Source organism: Garra rufa, chromosome 5 (assembly GCF_049309525.1).
Source record: "Garra rufa chromosome 5, GarRuf1.0, whole genome shotgun sequence".
Classification (NCBI taxonomy): domain Eukaryota; kingdom Metazoa; phylum Chordata; class Actinopteri; order Cypriniformes; family Cyprinidae; genus Garra; species Garra rufa.
Genome location: NC_133365.1, coordinates 35776305 through 35794032, shown reverse-complemented (window position 1 = coordinate 35794032; position 17728 = coordinate 35776305). Strand labels below are relative to the sequence as shown.

The following is a 17728-nucleotide window of genomic DNA, read 5'->3' as shown; positions in this document are numbered from 1 at the left end:
TGTGCAACTTTATATCAGTCATTTATCTATATACAAAATGAGCAGCTGTGTCTGTCATGAGAAAAAGAAATAATGCAGCGCGTGTGAAAAATGTGGGAGGCCTCTAAGGTCTTCTAAATGAACTGTAGAAAAGAAGGCGAGAGAAGAAAAGGGCGCTGTTCATACTCCTGCCTGTTGAATGGTATCGATTAGGTGTAGACAACAGCACTGCCCTCCTAGGGCAGAACTGGAAAATTACCGATCAATAATCTTCCAAGGTTGTAGTCAAGATGAACATTTTAGTTTTTTTCTACAAACTGAAAGCTTAAAACGAAAACGAAATGCTTGAGAATATTTACATCTAACTGCTGCTTGTTGGTATGGTTAAAGCTAAGTGATTTACACCAACCCCATTTGTCAATCCCTACCACTGCAGTGTAGAAAGAGACCGCCTGAATTATTTCATTAGCCTCCCTCCCTCCCTCCTGTTGCATCTGCAGCAATGTGTGGGTGGAAGAGGGGGAGAGTGAAGCCAGGCTGGAAGGTTGCAAGGAGTGAGAGGTCTTCCACTGCAGTCTAATGCGTATGATAGGGAAACCCTGAAAATGCCATGTATCAGATCAACAAGTGAAACTGACTGTAATCACTGTAAACTGCTTTCACTGCTGCCGCAAAGACATACCACAAAACTAGTCATAAAGGTCCATTTTGTAAATTGAGATTTATACATCATTTGAAAGCTGAATAAATAAGCTTTCCAGTGATGTATGGTTTGTTCGGATAGGGGAATATCTGATGCAACTATTTAAAAATCTTAAATCTGAGGGTGCAAAAAAACTAAATATTGCAAAAATCACCTTTACAGTTGTCCAAATGAAGTTTTTAGCATTGCATATATAAAAAAAAAAAAAAAAAAAAAAAGTTTTGATATATTTACAGTAGGAAATTTACAAAATATCTTCATGGAACATGACCTTTACTTAATATCCTAATGATTTTTGGCATAAAAGAAAACTAATTTTGACCCATACAATGTATTTTAGGCTATTGCTACAAATATACCCGTGCTACTCATGACTTTTTTTGTGGTCCAGGGTCACATTTACCAAAACAAAAGACTGTACAGATGGTTTATTTTATATTGCTAAGAATGAGAAAAAGTATTATGTGCAATTTGGTGGGAAAATGTCAGTTTCTAATTAAAAAGAGTTTGGTTAGTAAAGCCATCACATTAATGGAGCGCAGTGTTAGTTCTGGCAGGATGCTCAGTCGACGTCTACCTATAGGAATACGACGCCAGTCATAATTCCCTTTATAAGGTCCTTTCAGTCATTATTCAGCAGCTATCACTTTGCTCAGGAGCTAATCACCCACCTCCATCCCCAGCTTCTCCACTTGTCCAGTAAAGACTTGGCTTTGATATTTCTTGTTGAGTCAGACCACAGAATTTTGTTGGTTCTGTTCTATTTACACTATAGGGGGGCTATTTATGCTCTTCCTCCAGAACAGAACCATAATAGAGTGCGGATCGGGCCGCATTTTTCTGTCCGAGCCCGGCCCGCGTCCGACAGAGCAGTAACCGAACCCGACCCGAGCCCGACAGGCATTAAGATATTTATGTCCGAGCCCGATCCCACATTCACATTTCAGTTTTTCCCTATTCAAGCTGATAGAAGTTGGCCTTGCATGTCAGAAACAGCTGCCTGGAGCCACTGAAAATATGGCCGCCAAGTGACCATACTTTTCTGAAAGACACTTTGGTATGACTCAGTCTGAAGTTGACAATACTCACCAGGGTGATTTCGTCTCCTCATCACACACTTCCCTCGTTTGTTCTCCACAAATGGGTCTAGGCATGGACCGCAGTGTGAAGAGCCAGGCTGACAGAAGTGCCGTCGCTCCCGGGCACAATCCAGACTACGAGGACAATGTCCCACAACTGTAACAGAAAAGACGAAGGCACTGGTAAATGACCTACTTACACACTTTCCATTAAGGTTGCCTTACTTGAAAGACGAGTACCAGTACAGTGCTGAAATCTGAATCTGTGAATGGAAAATATATAAATATCTAATTACTTCATCCTAAAATGTTCAACATGCAAAATTGTCTTGGTTCTCTTAGTATGTCTAATTTGAGATGCCTTAGAGCAAGCGAGCTGCAGCTTGAGTGATCCTCACACATTATTGTTTAGCTTCCACGGATGCAACAAGAACATGTCAGGCTATTTGTCATACAAAATAATTGCACTAACAGCTAACAGCAATCAGCCTGTTCATGTAAGAATAGCTTGTTCTGATCTAGTGCATTGTGTCTTGTTACTGTTATGATGGAGAGCTCAGGAACGACAGTGCATCAATAAAACAGCAGAGCTACTGTACGTGGGCAATGCTGCTGAGGGCAGAACTGGGGCAGCAGGTCGAATGGCAGAGGAGATCCAACACCCACAAGTATCAAAATATGTCCGAGAACAACACAGCAGTCATGTGTCTCCCACTGATTGTCAGCAGGGATCCATGCTGAACAAATGTTCATCATAACACCGCAAGTGCAAGAATCATTCTAACAAACAACGTTGGTGGAGCTTGTAAAGCTTTGTTGGTATTCAGTAGGGAGATCTGAATAATAAACTCCTTGTAATGTGAGTGCCTTGTTATTAGAAGGCTGTTTATGCTTGAGGCAAAAGATGAAAGATGGTAAAATTAACACAGTGGAATGCAAAAATGTGTTATTGTGAAAACAACTTTCACACAAAAAACTGGTTGAAAATATAAACAGAAGGGGGCCTTTTTTTACTTTGTACAGTTCTATGAGGTCCACTTATACTGAAGATTTTTACATAAAAAGCTCTGTTTAAATAGGTGTGGCGGATTGTAGACTCAGAAGTAAAAGCCCACTGCTATGGTTGGCTAACTGTTGTGTATGCTTGACAGCCTACATCCTTTACAGATGGACACTGCTGTGATTTAGGTTAAAAACTCATAAATACTCAGTATTTGTCAAACAATATGTAATAACAGACAAAGCAATAATGACCACGCAATAAAAACAGTTACACTTTTGTGGTGGAACATTACTGTCAGATCCTATATATTTGGCACAGCATCTGCTTTTAGTTTAAATCTTTCTAAAAATCCTTTGTCAAATTATGCCTTGTTTGTAAACGAATCTGCATTAAAATGAAGTGAACAAAGACCAAGTTTTTGCTGATGTGTTCTGGAACTTTTTGTTTTTCGTTTGGTTTCTACATAGACCTGCATTCGACCCTCACGTTTTTTTTACACTACATGCCTGAATCGGTGGGCAGGGCTAAACAGGCAGTAATGTATAAGCAGGCGTTGACCTTTTTCTGCGGAGGTGGTGTTTAGCCACATTATTACATCACAAAGTGGCACATTCCAAAACCACCAAAATCATTTTGGCAGATTGGCTTCAATATAAGCTGTTCTCTAACGAGAAAGTTTTGAGTTCTGAAACTTACAGAGTTCCCACACCTTGGTTACATTCAAATTCAAGGACGTTCCAAGTCCAATACCCTCAAATTCAGGGACTTAATGTGAAACACTTAACGTAACTAATGTAAACCAAGCAAGCTAGTATGCACAGGCCATGAAGTGTTGGCGAAATAACACATTAGTGGACTGGAGGGAATAATACGTAATTCTGTCCAGAAAACTTCTTGCACAAAATAAATTCAAGCACTTTCAAGGACCCGTATCTATGTATGTTTTCAAAAACTTGCCAGGGCCTTAACATTTTTTTTTTTTCAGATTCACCAATTTTCAAGGACCCATGGGAAGCCTGCTTACAGGATGTTTTTATAGTACAATGACCTCTTATGTCAAAAGATCAAGCTAATTTTGATTTCTCAGTTCATAACCCTTTTAAAAACAGCACCGTGCAGCACATTTCGAGGTTTAATCATGTTAAATGTAAACTAAAAGGCAGATGGTGATATCCAACTAGATCTTACATGATCTTTTTCACAAGGTGGCGACATTGTATGAATTCATTCAATGTGAATCATACAAAAATGTAAGATTTTTAGAAAACAGTAAACCTGAAAGGGTTAGTTTACCCAAAAATGAAAATTAGCCCATTATTTACCTACCCTCAAGGCATCCTAGGTGTATATGACTTCCCTTTTTCAGTAGAATGCTATCAGAGTTATATTAAAAAATTGTTCTGGCTCCTCCAGGCTTTATAATGGCAAACACCCACCGTGTTTCTTCTCAACAGTCCAAAACAAGTCCAATAAAGCACATCCATCCATAATAAAAAGTGCCTCACACGGCTCCGGGGAATAAAGGACTCCTGTAGCGAATCAATGAGTTTTTGCAAGTAAAATACGTAAATAATCACTTCAATCTAGTTAGCGCTAATAGTTGTACACGGAAGCCACTCGACTATGTGAGTCTGGTGAAAACCGACGTTTGTTTACAGAAGCAAAGTTTCCTTACTTAGCAAAGGAAAACCATATTTCTCTTGGCTTATATCGATTTTTTTTTACAAATCCTCATTTTGTACTTCTAATTCATGACCCCTGTTTTCTTTTGCTCTCTCCACTGCACATCCACAATCGTCACTTCATTCGCAACGCCGACACCTACGTCATCTGCCCGGAATGGCTTCCGTATACAACAGTTAGCGCAAGCTAGAGAAAAGGGATTATTACATTTTAAATATGGATATTTTTCTTACAAAACACACTGATTCGCTACAGCAGGGCTTTATTCACCTTCCGGAGCCAGGTGAGGCGCTTTTTTATTATGGATGGATGCACTGTTGAAGAAAAGCACCTGCCCATTGCCATTATAAAGCTTGGAGGAGTCAGAACAAGTTTTAATATAGCTCCAATTGGATTAGTCTGAAAGGAAGTCATATACAGCTAGGATGCCTTGAGGGTGAGTAAATAATGGGCTACTTTTCATTTTTGGGTGAACTAAGCCTTGAAGTTTCTCCCCCAGCCCTAAAAATAATCGTCACTGGGGTTTGAGCATATCGTAGAAAAAATACTATAGATATTGTACTATTTTGCCAAAACAAAAAATGTACAAATTGAAAATAGTTGCTTTCCTAACTATGCATGATTACATTTTGTTTGCATTTGAAAACTATATTACTATCATATTATATCATTGTTCATAATAAAAGTGTCTTTTATCTTATTTCTGCTCTTACCATTTTAAAAATGCAATAATCAATTCAAAGCCATGTGCAACATTGACTTTGACATGCATAAGGGGGTTTCAAGCATCTCACTGCACTTCACGCCTATAAGAACACCTCTTATGTATGGTAAAATCATCACAATGCACAGCCTTGAGTTCTACTTCTGAAAGACTCAGCCATTGAAACCTTGGCTCCTGTTTCCATAACAACTGCTATGGCAACTGAGTAGGTGTGACATCATCAGGTGTGAGTCACTGCCAATGCAGTAGCTGAAAAGGGGGCGGGGATGAACTCTTTTGAACCAGAGCGAGTCAAGGGAGACAGTGAAGAAAATAAACCACAACAATTGACAATGTTATAAAAAATGTATTATTTAAAAATAATGCGTGCAATATAACTGAGCATCATGCCTATATGTATTCATCCCATATCGCTTACACAGTCTTTTACAGATCTGTGTCAGCTTATTAATTGCTATTGATTTCAATGCTCAAACCAACAATCACTGCCTTGCAATTTGCTTTTTACTGGAACTGTCCATTACGTGCACAAATGTGAAGAAGTGACTCATTAAACTTACAATGCATCAGCAATGATGGTTTTTACCAGAATCTCTCATTGTCACTGTGCTGGAGGTGACGCAGAGATGCACATGAGTGTTTAAAGCCGAGCTGTTCTCTGTTGTCTATCAGTTTCGGATCTTAATCTCATTAGGAGAGGAACATCAGCTTTTTTATTTGACAGTCTCTCAATCACGCGTACAGGCACAATTATGTACGCTGCTGCACAAACACACACATTCATTTCCTGCTCTTTATCACTCTTAGAAACACAACAATCCATTTGTCTAAAAATCTCGTTCTTAAGCTATCAATTTAACATCAATCTTCCGCATGATATTGAGATGACTATCACACATGCATCTGCATGTGACCATCTTAATTAAACCATGTGACGGACCAAGTAGCTGAAGAATAGTAGGTTCAATGATAATGTCAAGATACATAAAGATGTGTCAAGATAAATCTTTTTCTATTCTGTTTCATTCTGTCCAGCTGTGTTCGAACACAAAAAAATTGCTTTAAACCAGACTACTCTAATTACACATTCAGACATCCAGGTGACGTTTTAAAATACTGTATGTAAATTTGCACATACTTAAGCCAGAGAAGTTCTGTTGCAGTTTTGTAAGACTTTGTAGTTAGAAGTGATGGGAAATAGATCCGCCATAATCTGTGTTACAACGCAAATCTAATACCTACTTCCAAGCACATCCCACTCGCATACACACACGCTGCTGTGGAGCACTGCTATCATCTCTCACTTCATCCTACTCCTGCCAACAGCCAACAAAGGCCAAAGTGGCTCTGCTGAGGGTGGAAAGTGTCGGTGCCTGGCCACGGTTCAGACATGCATCAAGGTGACCCAGTCATGCTGGTCCTGCTGTGCAGAGTAAAGATGACACTCATCCAGACCAGGACAGACTGAAAAAGGGCCCAAAACATAGCTGACAGAAGGACAGTTTCTAGATTTGGCTAAATGAAGAGCTGTTTTTTGGCATATTGTATTTTAAACACAGCTGGGATTTTTATAATTCACCATCACTCTAAAGCAGGGATTCCCAAACGTTTTTGTCAGCTGAAACCATCTGACCTAGGTTATTTGCTGAACTGTTTACCTAAAGTAAACTGTTTGTATTTAGATTTTTTTTTTCAGTCATACTTCATGATTTGATGAATTAACAGCAATCCACACTATCCCTGAAGTTTCCTCACAAACCTCAATTTGAGAAACTCAGTTTTGGGAAAAGAGCCGAGGTAATTCTTGTTTGTATGGAAAACCATTTCCACCACTTACGGTTATTACAACTTTTTATCTCACAATTCTTATTTTTTTCTCAGAATTGCATGATATAAACTCACAATTCTGAGAAATCAAGCCAGAATTTCACAATATAAACTCACAATTCTGACTTTTTACTTAGAATTGCGTGGTATAAACTCGCAATTGCGAGTTATAAGCGAATATATATCTCACAATTCTGAGAAAAAAGTCAGAATTGTGAGAATAAAATCAGAATGGTGAGATATAAACTCGCATTTGGGAGAAAAAAGTCAGAATTGCGAATTTTGCAATTATGACTTCATACCTTGCAACTGCGAGTTTATTTTCAGTTAAATTCTGACTTTTCTTCTCGCAATTCTGACTTTATTCTCGGAATTGTGAGATATAAATTCAGAGTTATGAAGTCCAATTTTGAGAGGAGAAAAGACTGATATGTTCTCAACTTAACTCCCAATTGCATGTTATAAAGTCAGAAAAAAAGGTCAGAATTTTGAGTTTATGTTTCGCAAGTCTGACCTTATAAAGCGCAATTGCGAGTTTATATCTTACAATTCTGTCAGGACCACTATCCCGATACCTCTTTTCCCTTCCTGATACCGATTCCGATACCTGGGCTCACAGAGCCGACACAGAGTACTGATGGGTGTCTATATATACAGCTGTAGATACTACTAGCCCTGTATGAATTGATAGAATTATTTTATGGTGTGCTTCAGACTTATCTTTTAATAAAACATGAACAAATATATACAGTGAACTAGAGTATTTTTATTATCATGACATGCATTTGACAGTTATTTTTTTTATAGTTAGCAATTAGCATTACTAATTCTGGTTTTCTGACGTACATCAACAGAGAATTCTGGGCAGAATTTGAAAGATTCTCACTAGATCTCGCAGCAACCTTATTCATTGTGCAGGGAATTCAAATGCTTTTCACTGGATCATCTTTGGCTCCTGGATAAAGCCGTGCAAGTTTGTTTGCGTTGCGGTTCGAGCTGATAAACAGTCCGCGCTGCGAAGCTCAAACATGGCGTGTTTTCACTTTCGTTTCATTTGCCGTTTGATGTTTCTCATGTGCAACAGAAATGCCAGCACTTATGAGCTGAACAACGCGGTGGTCGCCAGGTAGGTTCTGATGCTGGTTTAAGCTGAACCAGCAAAGGACCAGCTTAAACCAGCATCAAAACATACCTAACCAGCATCCCACCATCAAAACTACCTAACCAGCATATGATGTTTTTTTCATCAGGGAAGCCGTTTTTTCTATTGCTGTTTTGTAAAATAGTCCTTTTTCAAATTGCCTGAAAAACCACCGTAAAAACTTTTTTGTGATATATGGGAGTTTTTGTGCAATTGACGCATTTCCATTAGGCAAATTTTTTTAAATTCGCAATTTCAATTTGCGCAATTTAAAGGGTAATGGAAACACAGCTAGAGACGCACAGAATTCATATTTAAATAGTAGTTTTGCGGCTCATAGGGCCCTACATATGAGACATGTCGCCGTTTTACTGGCTAATTGGTCCAGTCTGAAATACTGCCAATTCACGAGTTCGCCCTTACATCTAATCTGCTTGAGCGAGTAATAAGCATATTTTGGCGTGCTGTCCTGGGTAAGGGTTCCGGGCCCGGAATACAGGCCAGACCCAGAGAACTCCCCCTGCTAGTTTAGGATAGAAACAGATTAGAAGTGGGGAGTAGGGGTGGAGGAGGGATGCCAAGAAACTGTCGCTGGATGGAGGTAAGACGGCTGGCAATATATAGATGATGCGCTAATTCAATGATTGGTTAAACGAGTTGCACCTGTGCCGAATGGATTGATTATCTGATCGTGCTCCTCCCGAACCTTGTTAATAAAACATCATACAGTGGACATACTGCTAGCACATTTGTATTTCTTCTTCCCTGCTCTAAACAGTCGTAAACAGTGGTGGCAACACAGCACAACTTCCTGTATCGGAATGGTATGTGGGTTTAAGTACTCGTTGATATTGATGCTAGAATTTTTTGTGGTATCGGTGGCATTTCCATATATATATATATATATATATATATATATATATATATAATTGTCAAAATCATTGTTAATAATCATGATTATATTTTGAAGCAAAATAATTAGATTAACTGTTTAACCATTACCATGCAGCCCTAATTACAACATGCAAAAATCAAATGAAATCCTAAGATGGACTAGCCCACCCTTGTCACAAGATGCTGGGATAGGCTCCAGCATCCTCACAACCATACAGAAGAAAACAGTTTGCAAAATGGAAAATAAAATAAAATAATGAATGATAGCAGAGTGTTTTTGTTAGCCTCCACAAGACACTTGCTATTTATATAGAACTCACTCTCTCTGGCTCCACAGTATAAATGGACATGCTTTACATACGTAATTACGTTGCTATCCACCAGTGTTTTAAGGTCACCTGAGGTCTAGGATGGACCAACAAAGTCATGAATGCTTTAAGCAGGAGCAACATATCTACATCTTTTTGATATTGTCACTACATTTCCAATGAACTTCAATTGGCATTCTTGTGAAGCATTATTCGCCTAGCAACACCATTCAGTGAACACAGAAAAACGAATGATGTTGTTATTCTTCGCTTCAGACTATGCCAGTCTTTCAAAACCTTGTACACTTGCTTCTCAATACAAAGTCTGAAAAACACATTGAAGTAATGTGCACTGCATGACGCATGATGTCACTCTAAAGAACTTGGCGTTCTATGTGACATGACAAGCTGATTTAGGAGGGCACAGAGCTGTGGGTTTTTTCTCGTCTTTTGGAGGTGTTGAGCGCCTTGAATTCTCTGACATTGTGCAATGTCAAAAAAGATTATAATGTTACAGCGAGTCAATACGCATGCACATTTAAAGCTGACTCAAACTGTAAGAACACAGGGTAAAATAAATTGTTACAAACCTGTCACTTCTCATCATTTAGGTATTTTCCCTGTTTCCTGAGGTTTTATGCTAATGTTAATCCTTTCCTCTGTAAACCATTACAAAATTTATTTGCATAATTTGCAGCTATGGATAAAGTACTCCACAGAAAAGTGAAGAAAAAAATGACATAAATGAAGACATAAATGTATATTTATTATAAATATTCTAACATGCTGATTTGGTGCTCAAGACACATTTCTTATTATCATTGTTAAAATCTTTGCTGCCTAGAATTTTTGTGGAAACTTTTAGTTTTTTTTTTTTTTCTAGGGTTCTTTGATGAATAGAAAGTTCAAAAGAACAGCATATATTTGAAATAGGAATCTTCTGTAACATTTAGGCCTGGTTTCACAGACAGGGCTTAGACTAAGCCAGGAATAGGCCATGGTTCAATCAGGACATTTAAAAAAAACTTAGTATCTTCCAAAAACATCCCAGTTTGGTCGATACACTTGTGGACAGAGAAACACAACATCTGCTATAAATATATAACAGCGCTGTGATTATTATTACTGACCAAGTCTGAACTAGGACTGGGCGATTCTTTCGATTTTTTCGATTAAGTCGAATTTATGTTTTAAGACGATTTAATTTTTTTATTAAATCAAGGTATCGCGATTTTTTAATAAAAATATTATATACATACATATATATATATATATATATATATATATATATATATATATATATTCAGAACGGAAAACAAATAGCGCGTTCTGGTAAAATAACGCGAGTCACTAAGGGGACATGATTAGCTGCTTGCTTGCAAGTTAACCTGTTACATTACTGTACATACAATTTCACTGACCACATAAACAGAGTAGAGAGATGATTGAAGACAATGGCGAATTATTTGCATATCAGGGCGACCTAATTTTTTAATGGTGCGACTAAAAAGAATCAAGTGTAGAGAGAGTGTAAATAAGAGACTGAATGGGCAGTAGCTTCGTTTATTATAATAGAGCTTTGTGAGATTGCGAACTGAGATGAGTGACAGCTTTTAATCATTTTTAAGGGAGTTTGTAAACGAGATATTGGTTTATTACAACAGTTAAATAAACAAGAAGTTATTATTAAGTGACTTACATCGTCTGACTATAACACTATTGCCTGATTTTGCTCTATTTCGTCGTCAAAAGTAGTCTGAAACAAGTCACAACTGAGCCGCTGCGCATCTCCACTCAAACACAGCGGTGTTTTGTTTATGAATGAACGTGCGTTTTTAAACGAATCTAGTGAAATGATTCAATTTCCCATTCATAAAGACTCACTTGCTTTATTTCTGAGTGAACCATCCGTTCGAACGAATCAAATGAATATGATTCAGTAATTAAATCAGTGTCTTACCACCACCTGCTGGCAGATCGTTTCAGTTATTTAAATCATTTAATATTTCTGCGTTCAAAATTGTATATTTTTGTATACGATATAAGTGCAAGAGAAAAGCATGGAAATATATATTTTCGTCCCATCTCATATTTATTTGTCTTACAAACATTTACTGTGTCTGGTATGATAAGAATGGGGTCTGGTGGAAAGCGATCACTGATGCAGTTGCATTGTATATTGCAAAATATATGGTGCCCACATATATTGTGGAAAAGCTGGGGTTTCTTTACATGCTAAAAGTAGTGGGGGGGGGGGGGGGTCGATTTAAATCGTAAATTTTTTGTGGAAAAAATCGGGGATTTTATTTTTAGGCCATATCGCCCAGCCCTAGTCTGAACACAATGAAACAGCCCATTTAGTGAGAGTGGAGTTCAGAAATAGTATTCTTTCATCAGCTGCTGTCTTGGTGAACTGTGAATAACCATAAAAAATGAAACATCTTCTTTTTTTAGCCACCGCACACTCTTACATCACTGTCTGCTTCCTGGCCTCAGACTGGTGCTCATGTGTGAATACATTTGTCTTATTCAGGGTAGACATTAGGTGGCCAGTCTTCTTTCTAAATTAGTAATGAGCTGAAATCCATTGTGTCACTTAGAGGGGAAATGTAATTATCCAATTAATCAACAATGTGCAGTAAAAAACATGACATGTATCTATTATTGTCTCAGTCTGACAATAAGAGCACCAATATGTCACTTAGGAATAATGTAAATTTATGTGCAATGCAAAACAACTTCCTCTCTGACGTATTCTGTCCTTAAATAGACTTATCACTGAAAATGCCACTCGAGGACAGCAACTCTACTTTTAGATCTAAAAGCAATATGGACTGAGAGAGTGCTGGGCCACAACAGTTCAAACCAGGAGAGAGAGCATTCTCAGGTGAGCATGAAATTATCCGACACACGTGCAGCACTTCAGACACTCTACAGACACTCTATAGATCCTTCAAAAAGGAGCCAGAGAGATTTCACATATGCATTATATCAGTGTCAGGCTGATAATTTCGAGTGAACTGCTATGTAACATACACATAGGAAATTACTTTATAACAAAACAAATCTGTGTTTGAAATAATGACTTTTTTCCTGAATGACTGAACACCACATTATAAGAGAGAGGGAAGGATATATTTTAAGTATATATGGGCCAGTCTACAGAACTGGAGCAAACTGCTGTCCCACAACCAAAAAACACATTTAAAAAGCATTTAAGTATTTAAATCTTAGATGTTTACTAAGATCCTTCTATCATCTATTGAAACCCACGATAATATTTATTGACATTTTTTTTCAAGACGTTTCCAACTCTGGACCAATTCTGTAAAATAGCTCATATACATATTTTTGCTCTTTAAAGTGATTTTAGCAATACAAAGGTCTAACAAAATACTGTTACAAAATATTTCTATTTAAAATTGTTGTTCTTCTGAACTCAAAGAACCCTAAAGACTATACGCGGTAGCATATCTCCCTGTTTTTCTCTTTTACAATTTTGAAAGGATGGACTTTTATTACAATGAAATGCACAAGTCACTTTAACATTGGTCTTTTAGGTTTTCTTTTAGGACTAATTCATCCCATTTATTAATGTATATTTATATATTTATATGTATGAGTGTGAATGTAGATGCAATTTCATTGTATGTAACATGCAATGACAATGAGATATTCTATTCTATTCTATATTTTATGGGGAAAGTATTACAGGATTTAAAAAATGAAATAACCAATGTGAGAAAATTACGCCGGTTACAGGTTATGAATTTTGGTTTCTGATCATCCAGCATCATTTAACTTTTTTGTCTTATCCTTTCACGAGAAAGCCGTTTTAGCAAGCAAAGAAGCTGGCATTTGTTTATGTACATCTCATACTCTATAACATTTCATGATCCAGGGATCATTCCCAAACCTAGCTGACTTCCCTTTAAATTACCACAAAATACATTTCAGAGGTCTATAGCACAGATGCACTGAACAGTATCTCAGCAGCAACCCTAATACATTCTCTTAATTTCTTTACACTGTAAAAAACAATTTGTTGAATCAACAAAAAATAATTTGTTACATGGCTGCCTTATAATTTTTTAGTTCAGTCAACTCAAAAAAGCTTAGTCAACTTAAAATGCTAAGTTGTACTAAGTGACAACTTAGATATTTTAATTGATTCAACTTAAAATTTTAAGGCAGCAGGATAACAAATTATTTTAAGTTTACTCAACGAATTGTGTGTTTTTGTTTTTTTACAGTGGCACTGTTGAAAATGACTTGAAATATTTATCTTTGATCTCTTAAATGGACTCCGTGGCCACTGGTGCATTTTTCTATTATTATTTTTTGTAATGTCATGATTTTTCCACAACTAAACACGTTGAATAACAAATACATTGTTACATTGTATGTAACTGTGTCAGTAGACAGTGAACATGTTGTGTGACTTTGGCTTGCTGGGAGATTCTGATTGTAAATATTTTCCTGCCAAACATGTTGCTATGATACACGCCAATCCGTGAGCTGCTGTTAACTCATAATTAGTGAAGAACAGGTATTTAATTACTTAAACATGGGTATCAGTTTTGCTGCAGTGGGTTTCTGAGGGTTAAAAGAGAAAAAAAATAAGCAAAAACAAAGAATACAGAAAGCAGAAAGCAAAAAGTTAAGACTAGTAAGAGGGCAAAAACAGAGAAAGAAAAAAGAGAATAATAGCTTAGAATGAAAGACAAGAGACAGCTGGAGAATATTCATGATGCATGATTGTGTTGAGTGGCAGCTGTAACCTTTTGTGTCTCAGTACACATTTCTCTATTGTGTCCTGTTCTTACATCAAAAGAAAGCAGCAAAACTGAAACAATGAAGAGTGACAGAACAACTAAATTATACTTATTACACCAGACACCTCTCCTGTTGTTAAAATATACACAAAGATTACAGAGCACAAAAGAAAAAGACACTCAACTTGACGGCAGATCTCTTCACTTTCAAAGTGGTGCGGTGAGAATTTTAGATTTAGGCTTCTACTTTGAAGCGAGATTAAAATGACAGAACAATCTGAAGTCTCACACTCACGAGCACAGGAGGATTACAGTCAACCCGACGGGCTGCTTAAAACATCTCACCCTCTTTCACGGTAGCTTAAGTCTAACCTGACTGCGCGTATTCACACACACTCGTACACACGCAAACACACACGGTTCATCATGTGAGATCACAAGAGGAACTCAAACACACAGGGAGCAGTTAGAAACAGAGAGAAGGTGATAAAGAGAGAGAGAGAGAGACAAACTGAAAATGAGAACGACTTCCTGCACTCCAGGCATTAAATCAGAGGATCTCATACAGGAGGCAACATCAGCAGAAAGCAAGCACCAGAAAGACAGACTCAGACAGATAATAACTGCATTTAATCTCTTAAATAAGTCAGAGTGCTTAAATAAAGGCCTTGAACCACGTGCTATAATTCTAAATACATTTCATACACTGCAAAAATCAATTTTTATCTGTATTTTTGTCAATCTGTTCTAATAATATACATATTTAAAGTGTGTATTATAATTATGCAAATAATAATAGTCAGCGAAGACAAATAAACTTTATTTAATGTAATTTATTATCTACTGCAGGTCTATCTTATCTTACGCAGCTTTTTGCTTCACAAGACTTTCTGACGGACTGGATTACTTGTGAAATATTGCAATATTTGTATGAGCTGTTTGGCCTGAGGGTGAGTAAATGTTCAGCTGATTTTCATTTTTGCCTGAAGTCTTCCTTCAATTATGTTTAGCTTGAATATTTACACTGGAAAAACAAGATACTGATTAAGACTTTTATCCAGTGTCACATTCAGCTTCTTTGGCTTAGACCTTGAAATCCTCATCCATAACTGGCATTCACTTATTTCTCTTGTGGTTTCTTCTTTTGCCTCGTCTTTTCATCCCTCTCTTTTGCAACAGCAGCAACACCTACCTCTTCCTTCTGCATCTATCTAAATGATCTATATTATATCTCTGTGCTCTATACAAGTTCTCTGAAAGAAGAAACATTCAGAGCGCTCATTTTTGAAGGTTACTTAAATTGTCCTCATTCTCATTAGATGGTCAATTATCGACTTCACAGCTCCTCTACAGTGCGAGCAAAGCCCTGGCAACTCATAAAAGCCGAAATAAAATGTCTGTGCTTCTGGTTTAATATCATCCAGCAAGCTCACAGTCACTTTATGCAGTTTTAACTCTCTTCATCTGTTATTTAAACTACCGCAGCACAGAAAAGATAAGTCTAAAGTCTTAAATACGAAAATTTTGTACATTTTGAAGTTACATTCTTCTATCTAATGCACTTTGAGAGTTCATATTTAAAAGCTCCAACCCATGTGCTTAACAAAGAAAAGTCGGTCAACTTGTACCTGAACTTTAAAGGGTACTCAACCCTATTTTTAGGTGTGGTATACTGTCTCACACTGGTGTTGAAAGAAGCCAAACAAATTAGAATATAACAAATTATAATAATGACAACAATTTTATATTATTGTTATTCTTATGACAGTAATAGCTATATATTATAAAACAATTGGACTGTAAAATAAATGAAAATGAATATTTCATAGGTATATTATTTTTGCTTTACACTACAGTAGAGAAATTACAATACTTCTTTCTTATTTTCTACACTTGAAAGAGATATTTTGAATTCGGACTGCAGTACTGTTACCCATTTAAACTGCTGGTTATTAGCAATTAATACTGCATTTTTAAGCTTTTATTTAGACAAAAACGGCAGTAGAGCTTTTATTTTGATGGAAAACTCCAGCTTCAGTCAAAACTCACTACAAATCGAGTAAGATACTGTAATCATCTGCCACGAAAATAACGTGTTACTGATGGCTGTTGCGTACCCAAATGTGTGCTAAACTAACAGCAAAAGCAATAAATGAGTTCACTGTGAACTGAGCTGTTCTGAAGCGCAGAAAACACTGGATCATGAGCTGATCGCCTGAACGAAGTGCACGCTTCGCTTGGAAACACGTAGTGAAAACACTAATAAAGGGATTAAGCCATATTGTGCTTTCAGTTTTAGTTCGTTTGACAGATTCTGTGCCAAAGCATAATGACCCAAAACACAACTTTAAAGACCTTTTATGTAGAATAAGTTTAAAAATATTTTAAAAACAACACTTTTTGCCTGGAAAACCTATGGTTTCATATTGTCATGTGACCACGATGATATCAAGACAGTTTTGCTATTGCAATACCACGATATTGATAATAACGATTTATACTATTTATACCGCAATAAATAGGAATGAATAAAATGCGATACTATTTTGTCTAAATAAATAAAAAAATATGTTTTTTTTTTTTTTACCAGCTATTGTTACAGCGCTGATAGCATAAATAAATTAATCACCAGTGTGTATTACTTTTCCATGTCACCTTCACCATGATATCCCTGTTTACTTACCCTGTCAACAAAATTTTTGACAGCTCTAGGGCTTTTGTGAAAACTACAGAACTTCACATTTTTGTATCCCCATATACGGACAGTCTAATCAAACCCAGTGCGTTATGAATGTTGCAGTTTCTTATCTTTTTTGCAACAGCCATTTTTCTCTTTTTCTCTGCTTTCCTCTGTTTTCTCTAGTTGTGTAGCACTAATTTATACAAGAAAATATGTTACTACTCTGTAGACAGCTAACTTTTAGTAAAACACTATCTCGTCTACATTGAATTACCTCTGAAAACTAATAATTTCAATATGCTATATAAGGGAATTTAGGCATGCCAACATTATATTGTACAATATGAAAATTGGATATTAATTTTGACATTTGCTAGATAAATATTACCTTCAACAATGTCATTAACTAATGTGTTTAGGTAATTAAATATATAAAAAAGAAGAAATGACCATAAACAATGAAATATGTCAGCCAGTATATACAGTATATTCAATTTCAATCGATAAAGATCATTTTTAAAAACTCTATTATAAGATAAAAACCATTAATGTATTCCTCATAGTACTATATTACTAATGATCCAATGTTAATTCCTCAAAGAATATCTATATTAGTTCAAAACAACTTGGTAATACAATTGTAGCCTTGGTTGTCTATTCTGCGATTTTTTCCCCCCTATCAGCTAGTGCAGAAAATATACAACAAGAATTACTGATATATGTACAAGGTCTTGTACAATGAAAAAAGTCCTTTGTGGTTCAGTTTTTCCTTGAGTTTACAGACTCTCTTTGGTCTTGTGGTTTGAGGGACTCTAGTGGCCGTCATGTTCTACATTCTTATTGTTCTTATTTATAGCCCAGACCTGAGTGGCAGGAGGAACGTGTCAGGGTCTGGAGTTCTCATTCCTGACTGCCGATTGCCCGTTTCCATT

General features: G+C 36.6%; 1 protein-coding gene across 2 annotated transcripts in view; it reads right to left on the bottom strand.

The window, feature by feature from the left end:
• The window catches only part of npdc1b (neural proliferation, differentiation and control, 1b), a 31514-nt gene that overhangs the window by 12867 nt on the left and 919 nt on the right, over window positions 1-17728 (bottom strand). For both annotated transcript variants that reach the window (XM_073841127.1, XM_073841128.1), the window contains exon 2: window positions 1772-1918. In XM_073841127.1, the coding sequence (XP_073697228.1) occupies window positions 1772-1918 (147 nt within the window). The remainder of the gene's footprint in view (window positions 1-1771; window positions 1919-17728) is intronic.